Source organism: Hydra vulgaris, chromosome 09 (assembly GCF_038396675.1).
Source record: "Hydra vulgaris chromosome 09, alternate assembly HydraT2T_AEP".
NCBI lineage: Eukaryota > Metazoa > Cnidaria > Hydrozoa > Anthoathecata > Hydridae > Hydra > Hydra vulgaris.
In genome coordinates, this window is record NC_088928.1 from 20,285,001 (window position 1) to 20,297,500 (window position 12,500).

Sequence of the window (12,500 nt, forward strand, 5' to 3'; positions counted from 1 at the left end):
TATTAAATTTATAACATACAACACTAAAAACCATTTCAGTAAGCAGAAATAATATATCAATAAATAGGTTTATAATATTTATATAGTACAATATATATAATATATATTCATAAACTGTTTTGTAGGAACATTAAGCCATTCTGGGTAATATATGGCAAATGAAATAAAGAAAGTTTTGGAAGAAATAAATCCTAACAAAGTTTTGAGCATTGTGACTAACAATGCTTTAAATATGAAAAATGTATGGACTTGTCTAAAAGATTGTTATCCCCATCTTCATTGCTACGGATGCATTTCACATGGTTTAAATTTGCTATTCACAGATTTTTTAAAATTGATAACTTTAAGTATTTTGATGTCACAAGCAATTGATATTGTTAAAGAGATAAAAAATTTCATTTATCTGTTGCAGTGTTTAGAGATATACAAAAAAAGCCAGCTGGTGTAGTAACATGCATTTTTTTGAAACTACCAGTACGAACTAGGTAATGCAATTAAAGGTATAAATATACTGTACATTACAAATAAAATTGAACTATGTAACTAATTTAATTATACATTCATAAAAATAGATTTAATTTAGTAAACTACTTCACTCTAAATCTATTAAAGTTATTGTAATTTCTTTATGCTTAATTTAAAGGTGGAAATCAACTGTAGCATGCTTAGATAGCATACAGAAAAATAAGCAATCATTAAAAACATTGGCTATTTCTGAAAACAGTGGACTTAATTCAGCAACAAAAAATATTTTTTTATCAGATGTTTTCTGGAACAGGGTTAAAGGTTTTTTAAAAATTGCTGTCAACAATAGCTGATGCAATAAAGAAAACTAAATTAAATAGTCCCATGTTATCAACTGTTGTGGAAACTTTTCACCTCTTAGAAAACCACATTTTTAAAAACTTAATAGTTAACCCATTTTCAAAAAAGGAAGAAGAAGAAACCAAAAGATCTTCAAAAAAAGAAAAGAATTTTGTTAAACAGAAATAAACTTTTAAAAAGAGTATAGGACCAAGGATAGAACCTTGAGGAACCCCTGAAGTTACAGGATATGAAGAAGAGACTTTTATTAATATACTAGATCGCAAATTTCAAGACAGAGTTTTGACTGGAGAACAAAAGGTATTTACTACACATAATTCATATATGATCTCTTAAAAAAATACATTTTAGCCTTGGGTATTAAAAGTAAAACTTTGACAAATTTTGAACTAATTTAAATAATATTTTCAAATTTGAAAATATTATTTAAAATAATAAAGTAATTGTAAAATTATTGAAAGAAAAATCTATTTATAGATTGATGCATGTGAGGCAATACACAACATTGCAAGTATGCCTGAGGTAAACAAAAAAATTATGATATTTGACTCAGCTAATTACCAATCAAAGGGTGGCATATTTTTAAAACCTTTTACTTGGACTGCAGTCGGAATAACTCAACCCATAAATTGGTGGAAAGCGTTGTGTTCCTATACTGAAATATAAAAAGTTGCATCTAGAATTCTTCAGCTACCAGCTTCAAGTGCAGCATGTGAGAAAAGTTTTAGCACTTATTCTAACATTCATTATGCGAAAAGAAATCACTTAACAACTGAAAGAGTTGGAAAAAAAGTTTTCATTTCACAAAATTTAAAACTTGAAAGTATTGAAAACACCAGTTATGAAAATGGTACAAGCATAACTACTTCTCAAATTAATAACTCGAGTGTAAATACAGTTTCTAGCACTTCAATGCCTTAGTCAGAGTCTGAAGCAGTTAATATAAAATGTGACAATGATTTTGTTTACGAATCATTAGATGAAGGTAGTCTAAGGCGGAAAGACTCGGACTTGGAAAGCACATCCATTTAGAATATCTTTTATAGCTTTAAATTACTAAATCATTGATTTTTTTGCTTAAATAAATACACCTTTTTTTTAATAGTGTATACACTACACTACACTACTTAGCACTTTTGTCAACTAAATTAATAACCAATTAATAAAGCATTTGAAGTCTGATATTAAATTAATATGACATTGTATATTATTATATTTGAATTGTCAAAATGGTTATTTTGTCATAGGACAAGTATAGTTTCTGTATATAATGAGTGTAATATTTAAGAAGTACAACCTGACAAATAAACATTCTCATACAATATACCCAAATTTATTAAGTACATTTATTAAGTTATTTAATATTAACTGAATATTAAATAACTTAAATATACTTAATAAATAGCTAATTTAAGTTGTTTATTATAACATTAACTTTAATTTTGGTGCTTATATAATTTAATTTTGGTGCTAATATTTGTGGTTTTAATGGTCATATGCTATAGATATACAGAATAAAACAAAAACTCTTCCAAATTATTTACAAAGAAAAATAAAAAACTTATTTAAAAAGTCAAAAAAACAAAAAAGCACATTTTTTTGACCTAAAAAAACGCAAGAGGAAAAAAATGTGCTTTTTTGCAGCTCTCTTTCTCCCTCCTTCCCTCCCTCCCTCCCTCTCTCCCTCCCTCCCTCTCTCCCTCCCTCCCTCCCTCTCTCCCTCCCTCCCTCCCTCCCTCCCTCCCTCCCTCTCTCTCTCTCTCTCACTATCTATCTATCTATATATCTATATATATAAAATCACAGGACTTTAAAGTCAACACTTTTAAAATTAAGGTTAAAAGGATTTTAAAGTCAGCACTTTAAAAATTAAGGTTAACAGGATTATTATCAAATTTATGTGTCAATGTTAAATGATATATGTTGAAATTCTTCTAATTTTATCATCTTTTTCACTCCCTAATATGTTATCTGAAACATTTCTCAAAATCTAGTATGTAAATTTATAAATTTGCCTAACAGATGAGTCACTAATAAAAAACTCCTTGTAGTAACAACACAAATTTCTGCCTCCCCCTCCCTGCCCCTCCCACTTTCTCTAAAAAAGAAGAAAAAAAAAAAAAGAATTTCTATATCAAAAAAACTTTTAATATGGTAAATGCAACACCATGTGATATAAAAAAAAAAGAAAAAAGACATAAATGACTCACTAATAACTTTGACTTGCGCAATGGCTGTAATTTGCTGACCAGCTGATTCTGCTATAACTTTATATAGACCAGTATCTTCATCTTTAGCAAACTGAATTTTTAAATTACCTTTCCCAACAATGGATAATCTATCACTTAATACTACTTTCTTTCCATCTTTAAACCAAGTATATAATACTGAAGTAGAACTGTCAGCAAATGCTTCCAAAATTGTGGAGTGGCCCCATTCAAGTTCAATATTTTGAGGTGTTCCAAGAAAATAAAACAATTTATTTTTTGGCCGAAGTGATGCTTAAAAATGTATAAATATTCTTTACATTTTTTTATAACAACACAATAAAAACGTCTTTTTTTTAATAAAATAAAATGTAATACTATATCATAATATAAAACTTATATAGTATAATAAAATATATAGTTTATCATGGGCTATTTTAGACAATTTTCAACAGCGTCAACCGTATTTGGGTGCCGCCCAAATTAAAATTTGAGGACCTTTTTTTTTTATACGTTTTTTATGGCAAATTTTGTCTTGTTTTTTTGCAAAAAAAACACTGATTTTTCGCTAAATTTCTCTGGGACAGAGGGGTACCGCAGCTCAAATTTTTCTCCTAGAATAGACCCTGTATATAATAGTGTTTAAGTACTATGTAGCAAATATATATATTAACAATTTTATATTTAATTTTAACAATATAGTAATTAATTTTAGTACTATTTAAATACTAGTTAATTTAAGTTAATTTTTGAAATTTTTTTGAATTTTCAGTCAGTTTTATGTGTTTGACTTGTTTTGTCAAAAAAAAAACTTTGGGGTTTTTTTGAGGAAAATGTCATACAAAATATTTTTGATGAAAATGCCATATAAAATATTTTTGATGATTCTTATTAAGTATCAAACTTTTAAATTATGTTAAAAACATAATAAAAGTATGCTTAATTGCTTTACTGCTTTTTTTTAGTTTTTGTTCAAGTTTTGTTTTATATTTGAGTTTGTCCTCCATGTTTTGTTATTATTATTATTATTATTATTGTTATTATTATTATTATTATTATTATTATTATTATTATTATTATTATTATTATTATTATTATTATTATTATTATTATTATTATTATTATTATTATTACTATTATTGAACTTTATTTTATTACCAAAAGAATTCTTGTTTTTACTTCTTTGAACTTAACTTCAACAAAAACTTTGCTGTTTTTTGTTTGTTTTACAAGTATTTCTAAGTCTTGCTTACCTAGTTTTGCAAAGAAATTTTATCTGTATATTATCAAATTCATCAAACAACAAGCCTATGATTTTCAGTTATCAAAATTTTAAAAACTAAAAAAAATAATAAAAGCATAAATAATAATAATTATAAATATAAAAATATTAAACCAATCTTTAATAATTTTTAAATTATTTAATAACTAAATGTATTAGCACAAACCTTCTTCAATTGTAACTTTAGAAAACTTTCCAAACATAGTGTTACTGTTAGATTTGCTAATAGCAATAGCTCTGATTTCTCCATCATCTGATGATAACAATCCACTTATCTGCAAAACTCCTTGTGAAAGTACAATAAAACGTGGATCATTATCTTGAATTGACGGCTTTCCCCGATAGTTCCATCCAATTTTTGGTTTTGGGTTAAAATTACTCACATTTACAGATAATCTCAATGCCCCGTTAACATAACCAGTAATTGCAGATATATCAGAAGCAAAAATTTGCGGAAATTCTATATCAGATAAAATTTATACAAATGTATGTGTGTGTATCTATCTATCTATCTATCTATATATATATACATATATATATATATATATATATATATATATATATATATATATATATAAAATCTTTTAAAATCATATTCTTGTTATACGATATTTTCATACTTGTTGAATTAGATTAAAACGGCAGCGTATAAACTTTTTGTTTGAAATATATTTTTGATGTTATTATATATTTACAATATTTCGCTGACCTATAGCGGTCAGCATCATCAGGTGTAATAAAAAACGTTACAAATAATTGTTACAAAAGTACAATAAAACGAAAAAAGTTTCGTTTTTATGTGAAAAAAAAAAGAAAAAAACAAAAAACTTAAAGATACGAAATGTAAACGTAAAATCTTCTTCAAAAAAGAATATTAAATTTAAAGGTGAAAATATATTGAATAAAAACAAAAGAACTTGCAGACCATTTTAGTCAAAATTGTATTGACGCCATTATATTATTAATAAAAACTACTTTCATTTTACGCCTGTAATGTCTTCCTTTTTTGACGGTTTGATTTATGTACTTTTGTAACAATTATTTGTAACGTTTTTTATTACACCTGATGATGCTGACCGCTATAGGTCAGCAAAATATTGTAAATATATAATAACATCAAAAATATATTTCAAACAAAAAGTTTATACGCTGCCATTTTAATCTAATTCAACAAATATATATATGTATATATATATATTATATATATATATATATATATATATATATATATATATATATATATATATATATATATATATATATATACATATTTAAACAACTTTAAAAAGTATTCTACACAATAGAGTGCTCAATGTTCTTAAAAGAACAGAGCAATTATATATTAGTAGAAAATCACTTAACAAAAGTTTTTTCCATTTAACACTGTGTTTCATCAACAAAGATTCATCAGAAATTAATGATCAAATTAATAAAACTTCAATTTATACCAAAAATTAAAAACTTCCTGTAATTTAATTTTTGGTATAAATTAAAGTTTTATTTGATCATTAATTTCTGATAAATCTTTGTTGATGAAACACAGTGTTAAATGGAAAAAACTTTTGTTAAGTGATTTTCTACTAATATATACATATATATATATATATATATATATATATATATATATATATATATATATATATATATATACACAAACTTATTTGTATATGTATATATATATATATATTTATATACACATAGACACACACCACTTTTGAAAAAGTCTGTATATACATATATGTAAAATAGGATTTCATAGGAAGGTATCACATGCCAGTATATGACGAGGCAAATAATATTTCGCTTTGACATTTTGGCTGCAGCTATTTCAAAAACCCGCAGTATGAAAAAGATTCTGAATTAAAACTTAGAGAAATAAATGACATTGAAACTTTCATCTTATCTAATGTTTTATATTAGCAAAACACATTTAAATAAAGTAACAAATAACTAATAATGATTTTTGTTTAAAGTATCATTGAAAGTTGTATATAATTTTTTAACTTATATTATATAAATTATATAAGTATGCATTTTTTATAATAAATGTTATTAAAAATTTTTGAAGTTGTGGCGCAGTGGTTAGAGTGTTTGCTTTAGAAGCAGGAGATTCTGGTTCGAATCGAACTCCGGACAAATTTTTGCGTCAGGATCAGGAAGGAGACCTGAACTTCCTGATTAAAAGCACTTCCACGATGCTCTGTGATAAGACCATTAAGTCTTCTTGAGGCACCTAAATAACAAAATAAAAAAGAAAAGAAAAAAAAAACAAATTATTTTAATTTTATAAACAACAACTTTCTTCAACAATGAAAGTCTCTTTAATGAACTTTATATAAGAATCATTACGACAGACGACTTAAAGGATTGCAAATTATATGAATCAGGAAAGCAAGATGAAGGAAGCGAATTCCAAAGAACTGATGTTATATTATATACTTTATCTCTATATATATATATATATATATATATATATATATATATATATATATATATATATATATCAGGCCTTGTTACGAGATTTTGCTGCATAGCGAAAACGCGTAACGCATTTCTAAGTAACTCAACTCAGCAAATATATTTTGCATCGTTAGAAGTTATATTGCATCACTCGCGTCTTTTCAAGTACCGCATTGTAATTAAAGTTATTTTATTGACGCGTTAAAAATCATACAAACAGTTTGTTTTTTTTAGTTTTTTGTTTTTTTTCTCACTATAACAAAAGTTACAAATAAAATCTGAGTTCTTATTAAAAAAATCATTTTTATTATTTTTTTCAAATATGAACTAAATTTTATTTTGAAAAAAATAATTTTTTAATGAAACGTAAAATGTTTGTTTATTTTCTTATGATTTTACATTTGGTTTTTGGTTATTTTATTAACTGTTAATAAATTTTTTCTTATTTAATTTTTGAACTCTTTTTAATAATGTTTTTAAACAATAGAGTTTTTTTCATTATTTATCAGTTACCGATAACATATTCGTGATCATAATTTATTTTCATAAATTAAAAGAACTGTTTGCTGCGTATGTTCTTTATTGATGCGTCTTTATCTGTTCAAGAAAACATTGTTTTTAAATAAAATAAATTTTTCATTAAAATGTTTTTAATGAAACTTCTAATATTTTTATAACTTTACCTTTATTATCTTGTGATGGTAGAGTTATTTTTCATGTTTAACTGCAAATATTATGTATTACAAATATTTTAAATTTAGTTGTTATTATATTTCTTTAGTTCTACTTTGGTGCTCTACCAACTACCATTTGTTTACTTTGTATACTGTTAAAATATGGTTTTAACTTAGTAAACTTTAATTTTTTCAAATTTACTATGTTGGTCATTAACTAAGAGTTTAAAAAAAATTAGTTTTTCACAATCAGGTTAAGAATAATTTCATTTTCTGGTCAAATTACAAAACTTGTTTGCACTGATAGCTATTATGTTTTAGTTATTTTGCATAATAGCTAATTGTCTTTGTAATAAATGTCTTTTCCTACAGATTTTGACTATATTTAACAATTCTCTATAAAAAACATCAGCGACAGGTAAACTGGTTTGAAGAACTAATATGTAATGTTTTTACTTCTTTTAAGAGTGTGGATTCTGTAGAAAGTAAAATATGAAGAGAGAGAGTTGTGGGAAAATAATACAATACATCTATAATTAATATTTTTGTAGTTTACCAATTTTTGTAGCCTACCAATTGTTTATTAATGATGCAGATTTAGTTAAACTTTTTTTTTTGTAAATATATACTTTTCTTTATATATTTTGTTTTGTAATTATGTATAAATATATAATAATTGTAAATAATAAAACATTTATTTGTTTAATGATGGTTAATTTTAAAAAAATATTTAATATTCTTTTGTATAAATAAAAATTTGTATTGCCTTGTTTGTATATAAATTTTGTTGAAAAGATATATTTTCTTTCGCTTTCTTAACAATTTATGCTTTTTTTTTATTTGATAAAAAGTCATACATTTTGTTTCTTTTTCTAATTATTCTTTTGCTAATTGTAAATAAATATATAAATATAGATACTTCAACTTTGCATTTTTTTAAATTTTAATTAAAAGTATAATTAAAAGTATAAATTTTAATTAAAAGTATATATTTAATTATTGAAAGAGAGGGATGGTATGGAACAGACTTATCAAGACTAGTATTTTAAGACTTACCAAGACCCAAGATTTTACGGGTCTGAATAGCTAGTGTTCATTATTCTAAGATTACTGAAATGTTTTTTCTTAAAGGTTATAGAGACTTTTTTTTTAATGTTTGGTCATAGTGATTTAAAAAAAAAATTTAACAACTTGCTATTGTTAATCATTATTTAAAATCCTTCTAAAGTCTCTAAATGGGGCAGTCTCTTTTTGAAAATTTAATAACTAAGGACTAATGATTTATGTCTGGAATAACAGTAATGATAAACAGAGTGAAATTTCTTTCTGACTATGACCTTTAGAATTATAGAGATTTAAAAATATAGACATTTCTGTATATATATATATATATATATATATATATATATATATATATATATATATATATATATATATATATATATATATATATATATATGGCAGAGTGAATGAAAACTTAAAATTAAACTAAAATCTAAATTAATGCTTTCAAAGGGCTTAGCAAACAAAGAAAATAACATTAAAAAAAAGTTTCAATAAATTTTCATAAGTGAGCAAACTTTCAAAATTAATAAACATAAATAGTCCAAATAAAGTTTGGAGTTGTAAAGATTTCTTAAATTAGTATAGTAATTTTTTTTTTTTTGTTGATATTAAACAGAAAAAATTTTCATGATTTTTATTAAAATAAAAAATGAACTATTGTTTATTTATTTCAATTAATTACAGTTTATTTATCTTTTTTTTTTTGAAATTATAAATGATTTTAAACACTTAAGTGCATAAGTGCATATAATTTGTTTAAAAAAAAATTATTCTACAAAATTTTTTTAAATTTTGCAAAATGTGTTAAACAATGTGTTAATAAAAAAATGACAGAAAAAATGTTTACAATAGAGTTTTTTATGAAAAACTTTTGAAGTTTATTTTTTTTATAAATAAGAGGGGAATCCAATTAAGATCCAGACTGATTTAGAAAATATTTTGCAGCTAAAAATAGTTGAATTAATAAAGTATTTGCGAAATAGATCACACAATTTTATAAAACTTAAAAACCTTGCCTCTGGTATAAAACAACACATTCAAAACTACATTTAAAATATATCTGGACTTTAATGAAAGAAAAACGTTTGAATTTACTCTTACATGAAGATTGCTCACAAATATTTAAAATTTATCTTTGATGTTTCAGAGAGCCTGATAAAAAATGGTTAGCATTGCTTGTCAGGGATGCATCCTTGCTATCTTTATCATTGCCTGTAGCTTACATCATATCAGCCATTATTGCAATAAAATGGAGGGGTGTGGTTGATTGACAGAAAAGCCAATTACCCACACCCATCCAAAACTTAGGTAACATCAATAATTTTTAGAAAAAAAATGAGGATATAGAGACAAGCATGCATAAAAAGTATATCCAAATAATCTAACAAATATAAATAAAATATCTAGTGTAAAAAATACACAGTAAGATATAAAACCTATATAATACAAAAATATTTAGTAAATAATAAAAAAAGAAAGTAAAAAGAACCTGAAAACAAAACTGCTGTCAAGAAAAATAATAAAATATTAATTGAAGACTTAGCAGTGCTAACAAGAATAAAGTGACTTGGCAACGTCAAATGAATAAAAAATACTTGCAATTCTATTAGCTAAAAACATGCTCCAGGGAAATTTATAATTCAACAGCTAATAATAGAACTCTAATCTTACAAAAATAACAATTAGAAATATAAGTTAATTGTGGTATAGGGTAAATCTCATAAACGGTAATAATATAATAGTGGTATTAGGTTGAGCCTACAAAATGATCTAAATGTGTTTATGGGATATGCCTAATGTGTAGTAAAATGTAAATTAATATCATATAAGGTATAAAAACAGCAGAATAGATATGGATGTGTGACCAACATAAAGATAATGATATATTAAAAATAAACAGACTATTCTAGAAATATATTTAAACATCAAATAACTAAAATTTATAAATAATAGTCTAAATTTCGAATGTATATATTATTTATGGACCAAATGTATTAAAATATCTTTAATCGATGTTGTATTGGAATAAGTGAGTGTGGGTATCAATCAGAATATTTCTGCTAAATAGGGGTCATCTCTAATAATATGTCAACGCTTTACAACAATATTATTGATATTTCTCCCAATATCACAATAAGGAGTCACTATGGGTATATATCTATATTTGTAGGGTGTTCATTAACTAGCTGATTTTGACTAAATTACAAAACTCTAGTGAATTAATATCTTTCATTGTTTATGTGAATGAATGTTTAATGTGCGTGACGGAATCACACAATATCGTGACGGAATCACGCAACATCATGACAGAATCACACACTTTTAACTTCAATTTTACATGCTTAATTTGTAGGGAGTTTTCTAACATTTTACCTTTATATTATTTGCCAATAAATATATCTACTATTAGGATTGTTCTTTACAACTATGCTGCATCAATTTTCTATTGTAGATATAATTTAACCAAAAGACCAAAAGAGTGCTGCAAAAAGACAGCGAATGCACCGTGCAAAAGTTAAAGAAAATTCTGCTATGCTCGAAGCCTCGAGAGCAAAGGATTGTTTATGAAAGAAGAGATGGCGCTCAGTAATGGACAACGAAGAGGCAGCTGATTTTAAAAAGCGAGCAAAGCTGGCTACTTGTAAATAACGTGTTAATAAATCTCATTCCTTAAGCTACACCTCTTACTGCAATCGAAAATGAACTTCCTTACAAGTCGTTATCGTCCTTTGGAAAAGCAAGAAGGAGAGTCGAAAATGCTCTTCCCAAAAGTCCTCAAAAAAAAGCAGCAGTAGTTCGAAAATTGACCAGTGATATTTTGAATATTGAAGTAAAGGGTCCTTCATCAGTGACAACAGCAGATTATTCATGCATTACTAACTTTTATAATAATGATGGTATATCACGAGTCATGCCTGGAAAGGCAGACATTGTTATAGTTTATTCAAATAGCGGCAAAATTAAAATGCAAAAATGCTATCATCTCAGACTTTTAAATCAGAATTTCCAAATTACATTATCGGAAAATCCAAGTTTGCCTCGATGCGTCCAAAGAATGTACTTTTAACCAGTGATATGCCACAAAACGTATGCGGATGCAAATACCATAGCAACATTATTTTGTTACTGGACTGTTTACATCGTCAATATTCACAAATATTTCCGATGTATTCAGATTAATATGTATCAAATTGTGTATGTAATTCACAGCAAGAAGCTTGCACATACCGCATTTGTTTAACAAATGCGGTATGTGCAAATATTTTCGTCTATTTACTAAAAATTTCACCAGTAAACTTGAGAATACAGATGATTCAGTGACCTGGTATCAGTGGAATCAGGACAATGATAGTTATTTAGTAAAAGAGTTGCAGGAAGGTAGTGTTCAAGATGCAATTGATTTGATCTCATCTCAGCTTATTGTCTTTCTACAACATGTTTACATAAAACGTCAACAAGCGATATCTTACGAATCACAGAAAGCTGACGCACAGTTGCCTGACAGTACATCTTGTATCTTGCAGATGGATTTCCAGAAAACTATACTGCAACTTTTCAGGACAAGATCCAGTCAGTACACTGGAAGAATAAAAAATAATAACTGTGTACACGATTATGATTTGGCATCGCTCTGAAATAATTACAAAAAATATTTGTCTCAGACTGTCATGATCATGAAAAACATTCCGTTATCGCATATACTGCAAAAATTCTCGAGTTTATCAAACTGTCTTTACCCACAGTTGATACTGTGCAGATATGGACCATTGGACCAAGTAGTCAGTACAAAAGTAAATTTGTATTTATTCTGTCTATAAAATTGAAGGAAGTTTCTGATCTACAGCTACAGTGGAATTACTTTGCAACCAGTCATGGCAAAAGGCCAAAATGATGCGCTGGGTGGCAATGCGAAGCTAATTGCCCATCATTAAGTGTTATCCAGAAAGTTCATAAATCATCAAGTGTTATCCAGAAAATTTGTATATG

General features: G+C 25.8%; 1 protein-coding gene across 2 annotated transcripts in view; it reads right to left on the bottom strand.

Annotated features, from left to right (window-relative positions):
• LOC100200359 (neogenin) overlaps positions 1–12,500 on the bottom strand; it is a 70,190-nt gene that overhangs the window by 53,165 nt on the left and 4,525 nt on the right. For both annotated transcript variants that reach the window (XM_065805006.1, XM_065805007.1), the window contains exons 3-4: positions 4,481–4,774; positions 3,036–3,326 (exon numbers count right to left, since the gene is read on the bottom strand). In XM_065805006.1, coding sequence (XP_065661078.1) covers positions 3,036–3,326; positions 4,481–4,774 — 585 coding nt within the window. The remainder of the gene's footprint in view (positions 1–3,035; positions 3,327–4,480; positions 4,775–12,500) is intronic.